Raw genomic sequence first — 24,348 nt, 5'->3', positions numbered from 1 at the left:
CATAAAAACCAATGTTACTTTGTAAAATAACCTTTGGTTAATTTACACAAATCTAACAGCATGTTGCATAAGTTTTGAGTAATACGAGTTTCACTATCATTTTAGCTTTTAATATATGTCAGCAAGGCTGAGAACATCATGTAGTTCTTTCTTCTGAAGGAAGTTATATAATCAAAGTGTAGTGCCTTTGAACATGAAAAAATCCCGAAGGCCAGGAGTCCTATGAAGGAACTGAAGTCCTATGAAGACTGACTCTGCTCATTTTCAGTAGGTAGAGTGACTAGTTTGTCACTTTATTTGAAGATTTTGTGAAGAAAACCGTTGTCCATATTGTGCCATTGAATGAAGCTACCACAAGAATTTAGATATTGGTCCGAGGCTACATAATGGGTCATCAAAAAAGTACCTGTCACATAAGTGAGTTAATTTCCTTGCCAAGTAAGGGTCCCAACTTCACTCCCCCATTTATAAAAAGAAAAGGTGGCCTGGCCAGTGCCATTCAGGATTCCTGCTAACTGTAAAATGTGGGCTGATTTTTCTTGTTTCTTATAGTCCATGTGTATATAAACTTTCTGTTCTTCAAATCAAAAATTTTTTGCACATAACCATGTCGGTGTATTACCCTTAGTTTAAAAATGTACAACTAGATAAATAAAAACTATTGTTTCTTCAATATTACTTGACATTTCTTCTGTAATTTATTTAAAAAAGTAAATGTAACAAGATACTTAAAAAAGGCTTTAGATACAAAAGTAGTTAAGCTGCTCACGAACATTTAAAATTACCAAAATGTATCGTCAGTAATCATGATCTTATAAAACATTTTACAGTTATCAGAAAGTGCCCAGGCTGAGTTCACATAACTGAATGCCTTAGTACAGATGTCTAGTTAGGACTGAAGTGCAGTAACCTCCTGACTGACTGCTCACTGAACAAGGATACAAAGGGGAAAAGGTGATTGTGGTCAAGTATTGTGCATTGGCCCCATCATATGTACAAAAAGTGCCCTCACTCAAAAGAACAATTACATGCAAAATATTAGTGATTTCATTTAATATCCTAGAGTTCAATGCAGCCAAAATAAACCGCAATAAGTGGTTTTTATAGGTAAAAGTGATTTTACCTTTAAGATCTGAATGTCCATAACTTTTTACACCATCCATATACATGATACACAATTGCAGCCAACCACAAATTCAACACCATAAAAAAGTTAAAATGAAAACACAGAACATACTTAATTTTTTATTTTGAAATTCCCTATTCCCTCTATACAAGAACCTTTGCTGAAACACTTTCACAAAGGCAGCAGTGAATTTTCAGAACATTTTACATTTTTTCCCCCTCAGCAAAAAGATAAATCACAGTGTAAATTATGTTGTTCTGCTGTCATCTTTGGCTGGGTTAGACCCAGAAGTTGTTAACTAGCAAATCATAGTCAGATGTTGCTAGTGCTCCTCAGTCCTTTATGCTACAAACTCAGCAAGGAATGTTTGTATTTATCTCTTTAAGGTACTTCCAGGGGGTGTGACAGCATTGACTTCCATAAACTTTTATAGACAAATGGAAAAAATCTACAAAATTCGCTAGTAATATTACACAGCAGTTACACACTTTTTATGCTCTACACAAAACCAAAATTCTTGGTCTTAATGGCAAGTAGCAATTTCTGTTTGAGAATCTGTTTAGAGGAATAGAGTGGGACGTAAAGTCGAGAAATGCAAGTATTTGCAGTAGGAAGATGTTGATCATCTGGTGGTCTTATTGTGATTGAGGGCATAGGCTGAAATCCTTCCTCACTGGCTGGTAATGATGGGCTTGATGTCCAAAAGTAAACCTAAACAGGAATATATAATTACAGTTTTGGTTTTTAGCAGATTAACATTCAATTCTTAATTCTGGCAATATACTCACAAAGACCCATTTTTGTATTAAAATCTACAAAAGGGTATTATACTATTTTGAACTGAGTTTTCGTTTTTTGTACTGAAAAGGGAAGGTTCAGGGTCAGAAGGGAAAAAAGGGTCAAATATGTAAAAAAGACACTGTTTCAGGCTCTTAGTCTCTCATCTGTAACATGAGGCTGTTGGACCAAATGTTCTCTAAGGGTCTTTCCAGGGGCTAAATTGCTAGGTGTGCCTCATAATGGAAAAATGCAGTTCTTCTCCCACCTACCACCACCACCACCACCACCATCGCCGCTGCCGCCAAAGGCTTAAAATCCACACAGGTTTTAAAAAAGTTATTTTTTTGGGGGGGGAGGGGGGGAGCGGTGTAGGGAATAGGAGGAGTAATGGGGGAATAAGGACACATATGTAACACCTTAACCAATAAAGAAATTAAAAAAAAAGTTATTTTGCATTTTATCTACTAGCAAAACCCAGTATTTTCAGTGCTACAGGATAACTTTATAAAAGTAATTAATGAGAACATCTACTGTACATGAAAATCCATGCAAAAAGCCATATAACATTACGTTTTACTACACATCTATTTTGTGTGACATAAAATAAATGTTAACTTCTACTTTACCTTTTTACTTAAATATAACAATCTTTATTTTTATTAATACAGTCCATTTGTCATTGACCTATACATATATACATACAATAAATAGTGCCAATCTCTAAGATAAAGCTTTTTAAATCTAATACATTTATAGAATATAGCTAAACAAACAAATATATCCAAAATTCCAGAGGAAACCTAAATGAACTAACTTGCAATAATTCCTGAAGCAGTTTTATAAGAAATCCAGAAACTCTAGAAACCCTGTAATTTGCAGGACTAATAATTCAAGGGAGAACCGTTTGAGAAACCCTGTTATATTCTTACATCCTTCAGCATTTCTCCTCAGACATATCAGGATAAAACCAACAATAAGAGAAGGGAAAGGGAAGAGAGGAAGAGACACCTTGATATACTGCTTGCGCCCTAGGAATAGGTTTTATATAGGCGTTTAAAGAGTGAAGCTCATTTCTCTTCCAGGGAAAGTAGAAACTGCATTGAGATTTAACTTGACTAACTGGTCAGAGGATGTATTGGTTTAAAAGCAGCAGGAAATTAAAACTAGGGAATGGATAAGAATTCATATAAGATAGCCAATCATTTCTATTTCTGTTTCTGGTAAGCTTTACAAAACTAATATGTTGTTTGATACAGGGAAACAAGGTTCCCAAATCCAAAGACTGACTCTGAGTGATATAACCCTAACAAGCTAGGTAGGCGCTCTTGAGAGCATCAAGGACAGATACGGTGTTAGCACTGGTAGGGACTTTAGGGCCCACAAGATTGGGAAAGTCTAATTATATGGAACCAATTACATAGAATTTACCAGCCAGGGAATAATTACCAGGACTGCTGCTCAACAAACAGAAACACTAGTAAAGAAATACTGGGATGAGGGGGTGGGCACATGTAAAGATTAAGGAATACTAAAAGTACAAGTAACCATTTTCCCCTCTCAAATAAAATTCGGGGCTATACCAGATATGTGATCATTTTTATACATTCCATGAATAGTCTAGTCTAGATTACTGAGCACTAAGGCTGGTCCAGTGGAGATTTTTCTTTCAAGATGAATGGACAGGTTGATTTGGTTATGGATATATTCCAGGTTGGAATGACTTTAGGATCAACTTTTCACTTTTCCAAACTTAAAACAAAAGGCTATCATATATAGTACTTTAAATTTTTACATTTTGTTCTACAAATTCTGTGAACTTAACTTACAAGATCTTGTCGTTCTGTCATGCTCATCTTCTCTACTATTGACCAGAACCAGCGCTTGAACTGTAAGAGCTTCTCGGCATTTTCTCCTAAGAATGAAGAATGTAAATTCAATATACTGTATCAGTAGTTATAGTATATAAAAATGTACATAATTAAAATGTTATATAGCCAGCCAGCATAGCTCAGTAGTTATGTGTCGACCTATGAACCAGGAGGTCATGGCTCGATATATAGTCAGGGCAATATATATATAATTATATTAAAACGTTATACAGGTCTAATTCCTAATGTAGAAAATTAGGACCATTTGGATACTATAAGACCTCTATCTATATCTTACTGTCAATGGTACTCAAGATGACCAAGATAAGAAACCATCAATCTCAAAATTGATAATCACATGATTTTAATTCCATCTGATAAGTCATGATTATTCCCATGTTCTTAATCCAGTGCTTCTCAAATTTTAATGAGTTTTACATCACTTGGGGATCTTTTTAAACATGGATTCTCATTCACTACGTCTAGAGGGAAGTCTGGGGGTGGGGGGCACAAAAATTCTACATTTCTAGAAAGTTTCAGATGCTGCTGATCTGAGGATCATACTTGGAATATTTTTAGATATATTCTTTCCCCTCCTAGATTTTTGACTTGTAAATGAGACAAATTCTTACCTGAGAAATACTAAACACTATATTAAAAAATTGCACAAATGATTACATGATGACTTACATATTGCCAAGCATGAAGGAAAAACAAGAAAATTTATCCAAATTTAACTTACTATAATTTGGCTGAAGCTGTATGCAAAGTATGAAAAATAAAGGAGGAAAACTTGGTACCTTAAATGTATGTAATAATCTTGGACTATAGGTATAATCCTGTCATAATGAATTTCTTGGAACTTCCAGTATTTTATTGTGTAGTCACAGCTAAAAAGTCTATTCCTAGACTATAGGACTTTGAAAAAAAGAGTTGCAGCAAATCAAGCACTCAAGTAAATGTTAATCCAGGAGGATCATCACCATCTCTTTTTCCTTTCTAGATACTCCATGTGTTTATGTGCTGCTATTATCTTTGTGTGTTTTGGGTCTAGTCCTATAACTAGACCCAATTCTTTAATTAGAGAGTTTAAGAGACATGAATTGGGTAAGTATAATGGAACTGACAGATGGATTGTTTTTTCTTAAAAGTATATAAAATCCTTTTCACCCAGTTGCTCACCACAAGGAATTTTTACTAACCTTACATTCTTTAAAATCTAGGAAAATTAAGCAATAAAAAATAACCTAACACTAAGCCATCATCATTCGATCATGTTTAAAAATATATATAAAAAAAACTTTTAAGCATCAGTAACACAACATTTCTAAAGCCCTTGTAAATGTATCTAAAAACTAGAAACTCAGAAAATGCTGACTGACCAAACTATGTAGCTTATTCCTTAAACAAACATTTAAAAAATTTCATACCTGATTCATCATTGAAAGAGGTAAAACTGATCAGCATCTGCACATTCACTTCACCACAGCCATTTACCAAAAGCCTAAAATCTTCTGCTGTTAAATCTTCTAATGAGTTTTTTGGAAGCACATCCAGTAGACCTTTCCTCATTGCCTAGAGAATTCAGAAATCATCTTTTTATTACTACTGGTACTTTTCCATGTAGCCTTTATTGTTAAGTCCCAATATTTAGTTTAACAGCCTCTCTCTAAAATATTAGTTCTCATTTTAAACCAGAGAAAAAAACATTAGGTTCTGTATTTTTATTTCTTAATAATAATAGATTCAAAAGAGAAAATGGTTTCAGGAATGGGCTTCATTTCAAAAGTGAAGTAGTATTATATACCAGTCATTAACTGAAGTAATTGTTTAAACCGTATTAATAGCAAACAGGGTAGTCACTGAATAATAAGAATAGCTTCAATTTGCCAAACATGCTATCCTGTCAACATCCTAAGGTAGGTATGATAATGACAAAGCAAACTTCTCCAACACAAGCCCAAAATCTAGAAGCTTACTGAGAAATTACCATGTGCCAAAAGTTGTTCTAAGCACCTTACATGTATGAATTCACTCAACCCGATCCTCATCTTGCGGAGGAGGGAACCAGGGCACAAAGAACATAAGACCTAATGTTACCCAGCCACAGGGGGCTGCAGCCATGACCCCATGATCTGAAGGGACCCTGCCTGTATGAATCCAGAGCCTGCACAGTTATTCCCAGCCCAAGCATCAGAAACACTTGACACTACCAGACGTAAATCTACATAAACAGACATTTTACTACAGAAGGGGAGTTAATGTGGCAAGCTTGATGTTGCTCTTAGAAGGGCCTGGGTGGCCCTTGGCTGGCACTAGGAACTTAACTTGGTTTTTCGAATATTCCCTACATTACTAACTGATGTGGCTGTTCAGTGTCTGGGCAATGAGCCCTGCTGTACAGCTTGCCTACGCTCTTTGAGCAAATAGGGTGATTTACGTTGAACATGTGCTTTTCTCTGGGAGTCTGATTTCCAGTAATCCTGGCTGGTTGTGCAAGCAGGAATATGCTTCGGGACTGGCCTCCAATTAAAAACCTTTGGCTGGCTCTTAAGCAAGCTCCCCTAAGCACAAGCACTGCACACATACTGCTGTAACTCACTGCTAGAGGAAGAACAGTGCTCTCTGAGATAACCCATGTCCTCGGAGAATTTTGGAAGCCTGCACCTGGATGCTTCTATGCTATGCCTGATGCATTTTTTTCCTCTTTTGCTATAATACACCATAACTATGAACACAACTGCCTCTGAGTCCTAGGAACCCAACTAATAAGTCAGCAAAAGTATGGATAGTCATAAGACCCCAAAACAGTAGTCATTTCAGTCCCATAAACATCCTTTCCAAACTTTTGGCCATCAGATTAACTTTCTGATGATTACATGGTTTTTTCATGTAATTTCACCCAAAGAAAGTAAAAGGTCTGAATTCAAGTGCAATTTACATTATAAATTCACTTTGGTTTAAAATTTTTGACCATTTATACAGTTGAATATACTCTGAGCTAGTTTACCACACAGGATCACACACAGCCTCATCAGATCAAGTAACATTTTTTTAGTAAGCACTTACGTGTAATGGCTGTTCTGCAACAACCAACATTCTGTGCTCTGCATATTTCCGCACGTATTCATACACGTTCTGGGGAGTCACTGGTATATTTACACCATTAGGGATAAGTTCAACCTGTGAAAAATTCAGCAATGCAATTTAAAAGCCATTTTTGTCAAAGCAGTAATAAGTTAACAGTTATTATGGTAATCTGGAACATGGGTCACTTCCTATGATCCAACTCCCGCTCCCACCCTATAGAAAATATAGTGAAGGCCTTCTGTAAGCAGACTGAGACCTTGGGAACCTGGCCAGCAACTCAGTCTAAGAAACTGCTTCTAGAAGTTAGCCTGAAAAAGGAGACATATGTACTACTATTTGTAATACTTTAAACAATAAAATAAAATTTTAAAAAATACCTATCTCCCCCACACACACACACACAAACAAACACAACAACAACAAAAAAACTGATACATTAACATAATGGAATACTATATATATAAAAGTTAGCCCAGATTGTGAACAGCTAGTGTTTTAACCTCATGCATATCCCCCTGCATGCACGGTTTTTCTCTGCTTCTATATGCTATAAAACCTTGTACTGGGAAAGTCTGAGTGATGCTCAAATGAACTCAGCAGCTGCCCCAGTCAGCATTTAACTCCTAATAAACCCATGTCTTCCACAGACAGTCCTCCAGGTTATTTCTCTGGAATCCATGAGCGATAGCTGAGATTTTCTGGGACCTCAGCACTTTGCATAACACAATTCATAAAGCAATTTCCTACATTTTTTAGTCTAAAGACAATTGTGTATCTGACAAGTATCTAAAGATACAAACAAGTACCGTATTTTTCGGACCATAAGACGCTCCGGACCATAAGACGCACCAGTTTTTAGAGAAGGGACATGAAGAAAAAAAGATTCTGAAACAAATGGTGTCCTAAAATATTTTATGTGCATTAAAACCCAACATCACAGTCATAAACACATGTAATCAACCCTGTAAAGTAAACAGCAACATTTAGAACCATTTTAGAGCCGGGCAAGCACACAGAGACCACACAGAGCCGGGCAAGTAAAAAAACTTTTTTTTAAAAGTATATGTGTAGGCTATATTTGGACCATAAGACGCAGGGACTTTCCTCCCCCCCCCCCACTTCTGGGGGGAAAAAAGTGCGTCTTATGGTCTGAAAAATACGGTAAGTGCCCAAAAAACCCTTCTTCTGCCTCTCAAATCTCTCTGTCTGCTAATTTGTGTCTTTTCTCTGTCCCCCCTCACCCCATCTCCCTCTCTCTCGGCTCCTATCTACCTAAGTTGTTTCTATATAAAACAAGCACAACAGACCAACCAAATGCTCTTGCCACAATCAGAAAACTATATAATTGCTTTACCTGTCCTCCACCCTCTTCTTTACACAGGTCAATTGCAAATGCCAAATCCATCGCTGAAAAAACAGCATCAGCATCTGAACTCTGGGAAGCGAGGATAAGTTGCCGCAAACTTTCATACATTACAGGGTCAAAAAAAGCAAAATCATGCCAGTTGACCTAAGAAAGTAATCATATGAAAAAAAAGTTTTGCTTTATTTATTAGTAACTTAAAATGTATGATAAAGAATAATTTGAAGATATATATTGAGTGGCCAGATTATGATGATCTTTGAACATATAATAGTCTGGCCACTCAGTGTATTTGTATCTCAGATGGGTACCAAAAGTATTCTAGACTTTTGCTGGAGATCAACCACCTATTTGCCTTGAGCTTTCTATCAGCCAGTGCAAAGGGGAAAACTGATCAGGTGCACGATTTATAGTATCTTTGATATCAAATAAATGTGGTACTCAAGAGAAGTACACTGAGTGGCCAGATTATTACGCGTTCAGAGATCATAGTAATCTGGCAACTCAGTGTACTGATAAAGAATAATTTTCCAGTAAATATCTAATAATTGATTTAAAGGGTAAAAGTTTAATAAATTTTTGGTTCTGATAATACATTTTAATTTTTAAAACAACTACAATTTATTTTTGAAGCAACTTAAGGTCAACAGTATAATTTTTTAAGTTCTAAAAATACATATTTGCAAAACTAGCACTAATTTTTAAACAATGATTATGCTGAGCAACTGATCCTAAACAAAATATGAATCCTAGTCTTGACAATTTTAAAATATAGATTACAGATATAAATCTGATGCTCAAATGAACTCAGTAACTTGCTAAAGATCATGTCATTGGCTTTACTTTAATCTATTTGATTCCATGATCTTTTCCATTATCATCATTAAGGCTAGACATACCAACTGAGCATACGTTGCTGAACTTTTATTTCAGTGATTCCTTGCACAAGAACATTTTAGGTAGGACACTTTTAAGAATTCAATAGGGTCAGAGGGTTTTGTGGGGTTTTTTTTAAGAATATACAATATGATATTGCTATATTAACAGACACAATAATGGGCTTGATTAAAAATATTTTAAAATGATTTATAATGGCTATAATGCTTTAAAATTTAATATCAAATTAATGCCATAAACAGTATGCTATTATATTATTATTTTATAAAAGAAAAATTTTACAATTATAAGAGCAATTTGGTTCATTAAAACACTTACTTTTCTACCAAGCAACACTTTAATCACATGCCTATTTAATGTGATAGGACATAGTTCATTCTGTAACAGACACAGTCCAAGAATCCTAAAAATAAAACCAGGAAATATTTGAATTCACAAATAATTCTAAAACATGTATAACCTCTCACATACAGAGATAATAACCATACAGTATTTTGAAAAAGTTTTCTATAGCCCAATTTCTAATCAGTATGACTTAGAATATATACACATTTAAAAACTAATGTATTTTTCAAAGTCTAACTGAAATTTTTTGAAAATTCAAATATAAGATGGGAGATATTTTACCTGCCAATATTTCTGAAACAATTCAACCTTGCTTCTGTGTTTTTGCCAGGTCTCGGAGTATAAAATCCTCTTTTTCCAGGTTGGTAAAACAAAGGTGCATTGTCATCACCATCATCCGTATCATCTAGATCCATATCTACTACACTTCGACTAGAGCCATGACGCTTTCGGTTTTCCTAGTAACAGAGCATCGGAGATTAAATGCCAAAGTTAAGTTTAAAAACAAAGCATATGAACTTAAAATCACTCAAAGTCAAGTCAGGTAGGTAGAGCAACACTAGTTTTCCTCTTCTCTGTTCATATAAATAAAAGCATTTTAATGAAACTCTGCTGGCTTCTTTCACCTTAATTCCTTAAGTATATTTTTTCACTGAATCTAGAAGTCTAGAATAATAATTTTTAAAGCACTTTAAGGATGATGTTCCATTTCATTCTCTTCCAACCTTCCCAGTTTTTGACGGGAGATCCAGTCTTTCAAATCATCATTTCCCTCTCTGTAAGGCACTGGTTTTTAGCTGTTTTATTTTTTTTTAAAAAAAGCAGTTTTATTATAATGTGTCTGGATATATTTCTATTAGTTTATCCTGTTTATAGTTCACTGACCTTCTTGAATTTATACATCTGCCTTGGATCAAATTTGGGATGTTTCAGCTATTATTTCTTCAAATATTTTTTTTCTGTAGTAAGCTTTTTCCCTTATTTTCTGGATATTCTAATGACATGAATGTTTGATCTTTCTGGTCCCTGAAATAGTTCCATTTGAAATCTCTATTTTCAACATGGATAATTTCTAACTCTCTTCAAGTTGACTGGCAACTTTTCTCTGTCTTCATTCTGCTACTCACCTATCCAGTGAAGTATTTTCTTTTAGACATTGTACTTTAATTCTAATATTTTCTTCCATTCTCTTATAGTTTCTATTTCTGTTTAGAACCTCTATTTTTGTCATTCCGTAGTGTTTACTGCTTTACTTCCTAGGAAGAACTTAAGATGTAGTCTTTGACAATTCCAACAAGTGGGTCATTTCTAAATTAACATCTACTGGGAGAATTGGCCAGTCTTTCCTGGGTCTTTGATGTTGAGTAATTTTGGAGTCTTTACCAGATTCTGAGTATTAAATTGTGAAAGTTGGGATGTTATTAAAATGACACAGAGAACGTTGATATTTTGGCAATCAACCTGGTTAGCATCAGATCACAAGTATCACCTTCTGTGTGCAGTGGTTCCAATACCAATTAAGTTTCCAAAACTTTTCATTTTAGTGTTTAGGGCCTGCTTTGCATATTCACCATTTGATGTAGTCTGGGACTTGGGCAATGGTTTATACACTGTAGGTTAGTTCTCAAAGCCTTTGTTCTATCTTCTAGCTCAGACAGAATAGCAACGATCAGCTTTACTTCCCTCCTTAAAAAACAATGCCATACCAACTGCTTTTTCAAGTTTTGATTTCCTGCTCTAATCTGTTTGCTATTGTTTCCTTTTCTGGATCCTCAGGCAGTTCCATTTTGTATTTGTCTAGAGTTTTTAGATTTAAGCAGTGAAAGAGATAAGAATATACTGGGTTTGCTCCATCTTGGCTGATAATGAAGTCCTTTGTAGCTTAAGAATAAAACCCAACTGCTATACACATCATATTTTGTCTGCATCTTTTACACTCACTGCTTCTTTGAAGAATAAGCTCTAGGCTTTCATACTACTTCTCCTCTGCTATTAATTCATGACATCTCTAAATTACAGCTTAATTCAGGCTGTGATTAAATGGAGGCAGCCAGTGAATGTCGTTACTAGTATATTGAGCCCTAATTAAACCAATCTCATTACTTGATTGTGTACATGACACCTATCTTTGTAATTTTTCTCTATTATAATCAAGCATTTTACTTATAAAGACATAGTTCCTTCATAAATATGGCTTTCCTCCCCTCCTGTAATTCAAGTTACAAGTGCTTATTAATAGCACATATACAAAATATCACTTACCTGTACCTTTTCTGAGGAGTCTAATAATCCAAGATCCAGGATACTATCAGCTCCATTTTCCCTAAAAACAAACAAAATGCCTTTCACATTCCAGATAACTGACATTTATAGAATTTAGTGTAGAGAAAGCATGTGAATTTAAATTTATAAGAATTTATAAATACATTTAAGTTTTGAAGTAAATAAAAAGCACTAGATGTTCCAAGCATGATTCAAGATAAAGAACCAAAGGCTAAGACAAAATAAATGTGGTCTTCATAGGGGTGCTAAAAGTTAGCTTGGGTAAGAATTATAAAGAACAGAAAAATGTTCATAAAGCCATCACAATTAGAATCATTTTTTTAGTGTATTATTCTAAAATACTAGTAACTTCATACTCCATAACCCCATATAGGTGAAGAAAGCAGTCAATATTATATATTCTTTGCATTCTATAGAAAACACTACTGTATTAGCAAACCTTGCATATATTTACAAAACTTTTTCTCATAAAAAATGTATAATCCTCTCAACATTTTCTGTAATGGGCTGAGCTCTATAAGTGTGCTGATACCTCCAAAGACAGGAAAGAGGAATAAAGAAATAGTGCATAAAATCTAGAAAAGAAAAGTAGTAATAGCAAAGAAAATAAATTTCTAACAATAGGTTTTGGCTTGGACCATTCAAAGTCTGAAATAAGGGAAGTGGATGTTTAGTTTCAGAGATTAGCCTACCTGCTTTCCATCGCTAGTACTATATCTAAACTAAGTTTCTCATTCGAAATCATGACTATGAAAAAAAATACATTTTCATCTAAAGAAAGTAACATCTCAAAACCTCAAACTGGATATTAGGGTAGTCCCAGAATAGAAGGCACAATATAAATATGACATATTTTCCTAATGTCACTTGTCACCTTGGAAAAAGAAGGCTAACAGAAATTTTTTTTTTTTTTATTAAAACAAATAAATTGCACAATGGAAAGCAAAAGCTTGCCATGTATTGAGATAAATCCGGAGGCCTAAAAGAAATTTCATTCTATGGCAAGAACTCAAGTACTATACCCCAATTTCTTGAGGTATGTAGTTTCTGCAATGAGGACTATATCCTGATGGGAGAATATGAGATGTATTTCTTATAATTTTTAAATAACTCGTACTTAAGGGAATGCTAAAACTCTACTTTCTATAAATGTGAAACTCAGCTCTCTCAATCATGGATTTTTAAGCCATCTCTTGAGAAGCCACTTAAAGTATAGCCACTTTATAAATTCTAAGCTATGGTCTACATCCTAATAATAAAGCAGCTGATATGTAAACTGAAATGCCTTCCCAGCTGTACAAATTACCGTCCATGTGCAATAATGAGTTCCATGGCTTCATCCACTCTTGCTCTCAGAGAATCTTCACTTGCTAGAAGGAGAAGCAACTGAGCTGGGGACAATTCCAACAACATGCCAGTGATTTTACTTGCAAAAGCCTGCAAAGGATGAACAAATGTTAATGGCCCCTACTCTCTGAATTTCTTGTCTAAATCAGCAATCTTGCCAGCCCCAAAAAGAAAAAAGAAAATAAGAAACTTAGATAACAATTCAAAAACTTCTGATCCAATAAGGTTTTTTATTAAACTATTGATAGAAGCTTAATTATAGAGAACTTTGGTAGGGATTGTATAGTCCATGCACTAGCAGCCTTGTTAAAGCTATTTTAATATTTATATAGTAAGCCTTTTTGTAATGCCCTTGATATTCATGAGTTAACATACTAATAATTTCCCTGTTTTTATTTCCTATAAGAATGCCAGAAACGTTTCTTTCATTTAATGGTAGAAAAAGAGAGAGAGTGGAGAAGTGAAGGAGGAAGAGAGAGAAAAAGATGCCAATATATAAGGCTAAGGATTTACTGACAGAAACATAATTGGGTTTCTGTTTTATTATTCTTTTGCTATAACTTCTAATATAGTTACGTAAAAGATAAAAATCACAACCAGTTTGTTTTATATTATGAAAGAAATCTCTGAGAGAACATTCAAAATAAAAATCTTGTAATATTTATCAGCAGAAAGGTACAGTATTTGCAATGTGTTCTAACTACAGATTGATAACAGATAAAAAGTCTGCTTTCAAATGTAACAATGTGTGCTAATATGTTTTTTGAAACAGATAATTTTTTTTTAACATATTTTATTGATTTTTTACAGAGAGGAAGAGAGAGGAATAGAGAGTTAGAAACATCGATGAGATAGAATCATCGATCAGCTGCCTCTTGCACATCCCCCTCTGGGGATGTACCCGCAACCAAGGTACATGCCCTTGACCAGAATCGAACCTGGGACCTTTCAGTCCGCAGACCGACGCTCTATCCACTAAGCCAAACCAGTTTCGGCTGAAAAAGATAATTCTTTAGCACACAAGGAACTTCTTAGGTAGAATGCTAAGGTAGCATAGGTAGGAAAATTAAACAAACCTCAAGCTATCTAAAGAATTTCCCTCTAGGAAGCATGTTCCTTCCTAAGCTTTAATCTTACTACAGTCCTCAAGCACATGATTTGCCAGGAGCTGACAATTTTTTAAAATACCAGCTTTAATTTAAGTAAGTGGCAGCTGACTTCACTGTACATACTGGTTGCATTGCTTGGACACGAGGATAAAGTCTTTCTCCAAGCGCCTGACGATGTGCTGGCAGAGGATCAGGATCATCACTAGGATTCCCTTCAGAGGCTGGTCTGAAGGGTCTAGTGTCGATGGAAAGCTGTCTTCTAAAGTCTCTGAAAGAAGAACAAAGCTATTATGATTTTATTTCCTTTGTCTGTAAAATTAAAATATCAGCACAACAGGAAATGAAGGTAGGAAACCAGAGCTTAACAGGTTGTTCCAATTATGGCACACCATGGTGGTAGAATACCTAACACTGGATGATGATTGGGAAACAATTTAATTTTTTTCACTTAGAAATCTATAAATTCACGATACGTATTCCAATTTGATTCTAAGAGAAGAGACCTTAAAATACCAGAATCAAGAGCCCATCCATAATTCCTGGAGATAGTAGTCAAAAGTAAAATGCCAATCATCCTACCAGGAGAAAAACTGAAAGGTTTAAATAACATAATTACTACAATTATAACTTTAAAACAAACTTCAGAAAGAATGCTATGGAATTTCAAAAATTAAGTCCTTGAGAAGGATAAATAAAAAGCAAATATAATTTCAACTGCTCTGAGTTTTTAAAGAACATTTTTAAAATGGTGAGATTATTTTAGTTATTATATATATATCCAAATATTAACTTTAATTTTCTAAAAAATAGTTCATAATTAAAATTCTTTTATTTACAAACCTGCCTTCAATTCTTCCAAAAAGGTAGAATTCAACAAAAGATACAAAATTATCTCACCTATCCCGATCTCTCCGAGAACCTGCTCGCAAGCCACTACTTCTCCTCATTTCCCTCTCTCTCTCCCTTTCCCGATCCCGCTCTCCTCTGTTCCTTAATCTTTGCATTAAACCTGGAAGGAAATATGAAATACACATTGTTTAGATAAATGTAATTTCAACTACTTTGAAGTCCATGTGAGGACATGACCTAACACAGTAAGAAAGACATAGCAGCTTTAGAGCATCGAGTGGTATTAAGGGTTGGGGTGATCGTGCAGAATGTATCTAGCATATATTAGGTGTTCAGTATGTGTTCAATGAATTTTTCCTCTTGTCACATCAAAGCTGTGAAATAATATGTAGCAACTGGGCTATGTTAGTTTTACCATAAATAATGCTGACATTTCTTTTAGGATTAGAATCATATTCGAACATCTTCCCTATTATTTGTATTTTATTTTATCTATTATAGGCCATCCAGAACATTAACTATTATTATTTTTAAAACTATAAATATAAGCCGGAGTATGGTTTCCAAAGAATATGCAGAAGTTATTTTTGAATTATTACGTCTCCCCAGGTTTCTCATTTACATTTGCCAATTTCTTATTATAAGATTACTAGAGGCCTGATGCACGAATTTTGTGCAAAGGGCTCAGCCCTGGCGGCCCCAGCTTCATCCAGAAGGTTGTCTGGAGGATGTCCAGAAGGTTGTTCGGCGGTCCGGTCTAATTAGCATATTATGCTTTCATTATTATAAATAGAAAGTCAAATGGTAAAACTTATGATGGAAGGCTGGGGTACGCGCCCCATCTTTTCATCCTCAGTCCTCTCTAGAGCTCATTCAGCCTCTACAGTGGTGGTTTAGAGAATACCAATAAAATGCATCTACAGCCTAGGTGAAATACAGGATTTTCTTAGTAACTCCCTCTTCCCCTCAATTATTATATCCTCCCCCCTACAGAACTGATAATATTCTGTCCCCTATTCATGAATGACCAATTATCACCTACTCAAGCCTTTTGCAATTTTCACTTTTTTATTTGCTAATTGGAATCTTGAAATTTAGGCAGAAGTTCTAATCCCCAAGTGCAGCTACTCAAAGGAGGTAAAAGAGCTTACACCAAAATGTTAGTAGAAATCTCACTACCACGATACAAACAGTGAGGTTAGTGACACAGGTCAACCAATCTACATTTGGTTGCCAAGCTCCATTATCTTACTGGGAGCCAGTAGCAACTCTATAAAGCATACGTTCAATAGCTCTTCTCTGGGGGTCATGATTTCTTCTCAAGTATCTGAACTAATTAAACACAGAGGCTGAACTTGTATATTACCATGGATCTTTGTTTTACTTTACAAAATGTACCATGGATCTTACAACCTACCACCCCTAAACATGTAACAACTAAAATGAGAAGTTATAATTTTCATCAACATTAAGGAAAATATATGTGACAAAAGGGCAAACTGCTAAACTGTCAATTAGAATAGTGTAAACAAGATTAAATCATTAATCTAGAATGAAAGCATATGAAAATGTAAATGTACATTGAAGTTCTCTCACTATAAATACGTATAACTATAATTATCACTGTTTCAATCAAATAAGAAAAGATTTTTATGTTATTTGCTATCTGTCAAGTACTTACTTGTATGAGTGCCTTTGTTGGCATTTTGGATACAATCTAGATTTGGCAATTTTTCATTTGACAAAAACGCTTGTGCAATGGCTGTATAAAAACTTCGGGCTACGCCACTGCCCTCTCCTGGCTCGTCCTTAAATGTGACTTTCACTCTGTGCACAGCCATAGGTGTGGTGGCACATCTTCGCCCAAAGTGATTGTTCAGCTGCCTCATGGTCTGCTGAATAAGAAGATCTCGATCCCGATCCACCTACAAAAACATATCAGAAAGTAATAAATTCAGTGCTGGAAACCATCCCAAAAATTTTCAATGTAACATCTGAACATCTAATTTTAGCTTTTTCTTGATAATTTAAATCAGCGGTCGCCAATTGATGGTCCGCTGACCACTGGTGGTCTGTGGGGTCCAAAAGGTTGGCAACCGCTGATTTAAATAACTAACAAAAGTAATTTAAGTCCTCAGAACGTATACATTCCAAATAAACACATTCAAAAGTATACAAGAGTGTCTTGTATTAAATCAGGATAATGGAATTTAACTCAATTCTAACATTTTCTTAAAAGGTCTACTAGAAACAGCAATTCATTCAATTTTGGAATGCACTAGAATAAACTGCAAGCAGATGTGAAGTGTGAAAAGAAATTTAAAAATAGCAAATACTAAGAGAAAATATGGAACACCACACACAAAGTTAAAGGAAACGACAACTAGGGAAAATTTTTGCACTTTCTAATACAAAGATACATATTCATGAGTTGTATGCATTATTGCCTAAAGACAATGTGATTCTAAAAAACCAACCACTTAAATAGGAAAAAAATGGGCAAGATACATCAACAAAGAATTCACACAAAAAAGAAATATCCTTAAATATATGAGACAATGTCTAACTTATTTGTAAGAGAAACATAAATTGAAACTATACTATAATGCCACTTCTTAATCTGTCAGATTGGTAAAGCCTAAAAATTTGACAAAATGCTGGCAAAACTATTCTCGTATTTATGTTGAAAGTGTAAAAATATACAACCATTATGCGGGGTGTTTGCCAATTCTTGGCAGAATTATGCATGCACATGCCCTTTGATCCATATCTAGGTTCAATGTCTAGGAATCTCTCAACCTAGGTAAAATATAAGATACACTAGCCCACAAGAGATACACTGGAGGCTTACTCATCACGCTCGTTACTGTAACAGCAAAAAGACTAGAAACAAATAAAAATGCCTATCAATAGACTGACTTTGGAAAAAAAAAAAAAATCAGATACAATCACACAATGTCCTAGCAGTACACTAGGACTAAATAGCTGTAATATGAAGGCAGACTATCTCTACATGCAATTAAGGCTTTATCTCTAGGATATACGCTTTACTGGTAAAAGAAAGATGGAGTAAAATGTATAGCATGGTCGGGGTGGGAAATGGGAGAGAGAAAGGTAATGAATACACATGCATGAGTATAAATTTTTAAAGTGAGGAGGGAAATAAACTTTAATTTAAAACCTGAAGGGCAGGGGACATGTAAAAGAGATAAAAATAGGAATGGAAACTAGATTTCTCTGAATACATAAATCTTCTTTGTAGAGTTGACCTTGCAACATTGCAAATATTTTACATTCAATATGAAAAATAAAAAAAAATAAAAGGAGAAAGCAATCCCTAAAAGCTGAAAGCAAAATAAAACAAAAGGCCCCAGTTATATGGAGATGGTAGCAAAACCACATAAAGATAAAATATTCCAAATAAGTTGAAAACAAAGTAATTTGACTGTACATCTCCAATTGGATATGCTCTAAGGACAAAAATCTGCAAATACTTCTTAAGCTATTTTCGTGGTAGTGTTGACACTGTGGTTTTCAGACTGATATGTGTATGCTATAAGGTAAAAGCAAATGAGTGAAGTTATCAGTGTTGTTGAGAATTCGGATATTCAGTTTAGAAGATAAGGCAATAAAGACTAAGAGGTGAAAATAAACAAAAAAACCTTGTGGTCCCTAATCTTAAATTTGATTGAGATTATCAGGATGGACATAATTTTCTTCTTCTTCTTCTGTTTGCTTTTTTTGTTTGTTAAAAAGCATTTCCCAGCTCTCTCCATTCAAAAGGCCTAGAATCAATGACCACCCTAGGAGGCAGCGAACCCAGATTTTAATCTCAAAATACAATTTCTTACCAGAAGGAACAAGGACTTCTTGAAGAAATGGCTAACTTAAGTAAGGTCTGTGATGGGGTATATACAAGATGAGACATACCAAAAAGTAAGGAAGTTATCAAAGATGATTCATGTCAAAAGGACTCAAAAGCCAAAAAGGAATCAGACTCCCACTAGTTAAAGAAGAGACAATTTGAGCATCAATTGGAATAATATCCTCAATGAAATAAGCCCATCAGAAACATTTAAATTCATGTGTTCTTAATGACACTGAGAGAGAGAGAGAGAGAGAGAGAGAGAGAGAGAGAGAGAGAGAAACTGAAACAAAAAACTCACTGATCATCACTAGAGGATGCTAGGAAGCTAACTGCCAGAGACAGCCACTATTTCTAAATGTGGTAATTACTATTTATTTTCTTTAAATTTTGATTTATACAGCACATATCCCTAAGCAAGATTAATTTTTGTTTTTAAACTTAATATAAATGGCATACTATATGTATAGCATAAGAAATTCTAAATACCTTTACCTCTAGTGATAAATCTCTTGACTGCTGATTTCTCAGCTTTTCCATTTCTCTTCGGAATTTTGATTCTTTTACCTCAAAACCACCCAATTCAGTTAGGATCTTAAAAAAAAAAAAAAAATGCATGACAGAATTATTATCTGAAGTACATTCTTAGAGACAAAATAGAATGTAAAGTGCTCAAAACACATACTGATCCAGGCTCCGCTCCCACATCTTCCATGAACACCCTGCCGAACAGTTCTAAGGAAAGGCGCCAGCGTCCTAGCAGCATGTCGTGGGAAATAACCATCCCCATGAAGCTACACTGTGGCCTGTGGAAGTTTAAGGGGAGAAGGGGGAAGTAATTTAGCCAACTCTAAAAATTCCCTGACTTTTGGCCAATGGCAGTAATTTACTTAGTCTTTTAATATTCTGAGGCTTTAAGTATTTTAAACCGTATCTTCTCTAATGAAGAACTTTCTATAGCTACTTCTTCACAGAACATCTCATTTTTACTCAATTTTTCCTGCTGTCTTTTAAGTAAGGATACATCCGTAGGCTACCTTCTATTTTCAACTTTAATTTTACCTCTTCTCTTTCAAAATACAATGTCTATCCCCATCTAGGTGATTCCCATAACCTCTCTAATTCACATTTTCACAATGGACCAGAATTTCTACTATGTTAAATATAACACCACTCCAATGACACTCAACTCAACTCAGCATGGTAAACTGATTGTGGCTCTGCTACAGTGACATTGCCTCCAGACTTCTTTCAGTAGTCACATGTACTTCCTTACTGCACCACCATGAAACAAATTTTAACTTTTCTTCCCCAAGTTCCTCCAGTGATCAAGGTAAGGCCTTTATGAGCATCTCCTTCCTTTCCATGATTTCCTTTCCAATCGTCCCCCACCCCAAAGGCATAAGCAATAATCTACGTCAGCCTTTTTTTTTTTTTTTTTTTTTTAAACCACTAACCAGAACTAATAACAGATTTCTAACTTGTCTCCCTACCTCTAATTCTTCCATCAGTCCACCTGCTTCTATACATTCTAATCACCTCGGCTCAAGCCATACTGTTTCTAGGAAACTTGGGCCTTCTAGCCCGTAATTCTTCCTTGCCTTTTATGGTTGTTAGGTCATGTATTTATATATAGTTCCCTAAAGTATAGACAGTTTCCTAAACTAGTTTAATTCCTCCTAAGCAAAAATATTATCTGATATTATGTAAGCAAAAAACTCAGAGCATATATAGTGTGTGTGTGTGTGTGTGTGTGTGTGTGTGTGTGTGTATATAGCAAATAATCTATAAATCATTTGGTGATTAGCCATATTGAGCCACAGTGCATACTGGCAAATTTTTATTGGGAAAGCAAAGAGCCTATCTCTTGCAAGAGAGTGTCCAACTGTGGACCTGGCGACGAACTTCAAGTATGCATGAGAACCACAAATGAAGAAATCTTTCTAGTTATTCACATGTGCCCCCTTAACTGAGCTGCTGGAAATAAGTCTACAACTGGTCATTTGACATGGATATATAATAAAAGCATAATATGCTAATTAGACTGGACAGCTGAATAACCTCCAGAAGTCCTTCTGGAGCTGCGAGGGCCATCGGGCCTCTAACATATATACTTTAACTTAGTACTAAACATTAAAAACCAGTCTTAGAATCTCCTCTAAGTGAGAAAATCATAATGCCCACCACTGACACAGTCACAAAAAGACAAAAATCCATAAAACTAAAGTTCAGTATTTAAATATCTACTTATAACCTACGAAAACACAAACATCCAAAATAACATTTAATTATACTATTACACTGAAATAAAACTAAAACTTCTAAATAAAAATTCTTACAATTATATCATAGCCATAAAAGTACATAATACAACAGAAAAATTATTTTCGCTTAGCAAATACCTGAAAGATGTAAGCGGTGGCCCTTCACTTTCAGTCAGTCCTATTTCTGCCAGCAAACTGCTTTTCAGCTGTGCAGCAAGATCATGAGCAGATGGCCCTGGTTTTGCACTCTCGGCTTCTTCTGGCACCACATTCTGTTCTTCCCCTTCCTTTTTTTGCCGATTTTGCATGTTCATTACATTTTTCAAGTTGGCAGCATAAGACATTTTAGTTGGAAGAACCTATGAATTTTTATATTTAAAAGTTGCACATTAAAAAAACTAACTAAATTTTGTTTTCAATTGCTAACTAGTACTCCATAGCAATCACATGCAAGTGATAGAATTCCTTTCTGGCACTTCACCTATAAAGATGGCAGCTATTTCTTGTCTGTCTGACTCCTCTCACTGATCCCAAGTCCAGTGCATCTACCACAGCAGCCCCCAAGAACTTTTAAAAGAATCTCTGTACTGTCTGTGGTTATTAAGTCTCTTATGCATCTTCAGTATTTTTTATCATTTATTTAATAAAAAATTCCATTCAACTAAATTTCTTCAATGCCTGCTCTTAAACATATTATTTTTTCATTGGACATTCAGTACAGAATAATTTTAGGCTCTCAAACCAGACTTTTATCTAAAATCTAGATCTTTCACTTAACCAGCTGTATAACAATAGACATTATCACATGAAATTTATGTAATCTCTCCAAGCCTGAATTTATTACCCATAAAATCAAGATAATCAACCCAACATGGCTATAAGGATTAATTGAGACAGTGCTTAGAAGATAGATTTAACAAATTATTAATATTACCTTATTTATTCACATTCTAAGTTCAAAAAGAAAAATTTCAAGCTAATTATTATACATGCTCATATATAGAGAGAGTATGTATTCATATATGTCATATAAATTTAAATTTTCAGGAACATTACAACAATAAACTGTAAAATAGGAAGAACTAGTTTATTGATGAAATAACCTGACATAGCCCAATTTAGTCTCAAAGCTGGCTAATGAAACAGTTGGAATTCCTGTTGTTAACACAAAACAGGAATTTCTGATACTTCTATAACTTGAGGAAATACAATATTCTGAATTAATGCATTTCCAAAAATCGAAAAATGCTTATTAACAAATATTGTATTGCAAAGATTTTTACTATCTTACCTCAAGGCAGTTTCTATCCACTGTAACCTCCATTAAGCATTTCCCACTACTGGCAGATGAAGAATAAAGACCTTGACTTGGTCGACCAAAAAGATCCTCCTTTCTAGCATTTGGCTGCAATTTTAACAGAAATATTCTAGTTACTCTGTATATTTGAAAAAACTAAAGTCAATTAAAAAAAAAAAAAAAAGCTGAATACCAGTTAATTTAAATCACCTGCAACAAGTGTGGTTGATCAGCCAAGGGGATGGCTTCAGCCAGAGGCACTTCAAATGGATTTGGGGGTATACACCCAAGGAATGTCATGGAATCTGAGCGTCGGAAAAATGGATGATTTTGGCCAGTTTCTGCAGGAAGAGAGTCATCATCCTTATCATTCAAAGTAGCACCTAAACATAAAGAGATGAAATGTATGGTCTTTAGAAAAATTATTTAATCACTGGGGAAGGGTAAAAGAATCTGCTCAATCCAAAATTCCCATTACCTCTATGAATTCTAATGGCACTCAAAAATAATATAGTATTTTTAAGTGATAATTTAAGTTTTTAGCAGTTTAAAAGGGTAATAATGGCAAATTTTGTTATGTATATTTTAAAAAATAATTAGCAGTAACAAATATTGCCCCATTTTAAAAAATATATATTTTATTGATTTTTTTTACAGAGAGGAAGAGAGAGGGTTAATGAGTTAGAAACATCAATGAGAGAGAATCATCAATCAGCTGCCTATTGGGGATGTGCCCGCAACCAAGGCACATGTCCCTGACCGGAATCGAACCTTTCAGTCCGTAGGCCGATGCTCTATCCACTGAGCCAAACCAGTTTCGGCTATTGCCCCATTTTGTATTATGTGGAAGTTTCCCATATCCTTCTCTTTATCTCTCTACAGAGAGTCAAACCTAAATAGAGGTAGATTCCTAAGCATATTCATGACCTGGGCTCACATGACTCCAAAAAGAGATGGTCAGGAGCTGAAATTTGAGCATTTGCTTACTGGTAAGTTCTGCTTCCTCTATAAGACGACAGAGAAATTCTCTGGGCACTCATGAATCCCAATAGGAAGTCAGCACAACAACTCCCCTTAATTAAACTTTGAGAGGGGCTTCCTGTGTGCTCTGAAAACAATAGGAAATAATGGCTGGGCACTAAAAAACTACCAGTTAGCTCAGTTGTCTTTCCCTAGGTTGAGTGAAAGTGCTAGCTGATAATAAGGGTCAAGTGGACTAAATGACCCCATTAAAAAAAAATTTTTTTTTTAATTCCACTTGAATATCTGAAAAATACAAATAAACTGAAGAAAATCCCCCAAATTCCTTGAGTTTGGAATACTTTCTTTTTATTACATTAACTGTTACAGATTTTTACATTTGGGAGTCATAATTAGTATTTCTCATCTTCTTTACTAATTCTATTTCCATCAATATTAACAAAGGTTCTGCCAAGATTTTATTGCAATGCCTACACACTTTACTTAAGAGTAAAAATAAAACTAAGAAATGTACAGGATAGATGCAAAGATTATGCAGGAAAAATACTGATTATTGAAAAGTTCGTAACATTTCTTTAATCATTCTTATTTATGAAGAAAATAGTGCAAGGTTTTATAAGGAAAAATGGACAGAAAAGGCAAGAACATAGAGAAGAAGAGAGAAATCCCCACCCAGACAGAAAATAATGAAGTTAAAAAGCTTGAAGAGAAACTACTGAGGCAGCCATTTCTTGCAGTAGATTAGATTTTCTGTACACTAACTTTGATTGGTGTCATCATCATTTTCGTGTTCTGAATCTTCATTATCAATACCCAGTTCCAAGAGTTCTCGCGTCCTTTAAAAAGATAAATGAGTTGTTTTACATGACATTTTTGTGTAATAT

General features: G+C 34.8%; 1 protein-coding gene across 22 annotated transcripts in view; it reads right to left on the bottom strand.

Moving 5' to 3' along the window:
- Positions 1-1,232: 1,232 nt before the first annotated feature.
- Positions 1,233-24,348, bottom strand: part of UBR5 (ubiquitin protein ligase E3 component n-recognin 5) — a 104,340-nt gene continuing 81,224 nt past the window's right edge. For 6 of the 22 annotated variants that reach the window (XM_036436665.2, XM_036436674.2, XM_045581346.1 and 3 more), the window contains 18 exons: positions 24,227-24,300; positions 22,694-22,866; positions 22,478-22,591; positions 21,325-21,545; positions 19,608-19,728; positions 19,412-19,516; positions 16,739-16,982; positions 15,106-15,217; positions 14,332-14,476; positions 13,059-13,189; positions 11,732-11,792; positions 9,752-9,927; positions 9,443-9,527; positions 8,219-8,374; positions 6,844-6,957; positions 5,205-5,349; positions 3,733-3,818; positions 1,233-1,837 (listed from right to left, as the gene is read on the bottom strand). In XM_036436665.2, coding sequence (XP_036292558.1) covers positions 1,625-1,837; positions 3,733-3,818; positions 5,205-5,349; positions 6,844-6,957; positions 8,219-8,374; positions 9,443-9,527; positions 9,752-9,927; positions 11,732-11,792; positions 13,059-13,189; positions 14,332-14,476; positions 15,106-15,217; positions 16,739-16,982; positions 19,412-19,516; positions 19,608-19,728; positions 21,325-21,545; positions 22,478-22,591; positions 22,694-22,866; positions 24,227-24,300 — 2,476 coding nt within the window. In that variant the 3' untranslated portion in view covers positions 1,233-1,624. Of the gene's footprint in view, positions 1,838-3,732; positions 3,819-5,204; positions 5,350-6,843; positions 6,958-8,218; positions 8,375-9,442; positions 9,528-9,751; positions 9,928-11,731; positions 11,793-13,058; positions 13,190-14,331; positions 14,559-14,670; positions 14,784-15,105; positions 15,218-16,738; positions 16,983-19,411; positions 19,517-19,607; positions 19,729-21,324; positions 21,546-22,477; positions 22,592-22,693; positions 22,867-24,226; positions 24,301-24,348 lie in introns of those variants that run through there. The other 16 variants (XM_036436667.2, XM_036436672.2, XM_036436673.2 and 13 more) reach the window with 14 other exon arrangements.

This window comes from Pipistrellus kuhlii, unplaced genomic scaffold (genome assembly GCF_014108245.1).
Source record: "Pipistrellus kuhlii isolate mPipKuh1 unplaced genomic scaffold, mPipKuh1.p scaffold_m20_p_14, whole genome shotgun sequence".
Taxonomy (NCBI): Eukaryota; Metazoa; Chordata; class Mammalia; order Chiroptera; family Vespertilionidae; genus Pipistrellus; species Pipistrellus kuhlii.
Note: the sequence above shows the minus strand (reverse complement) of the source record. Positions and strands in the feature narration are given on the sequence as shown.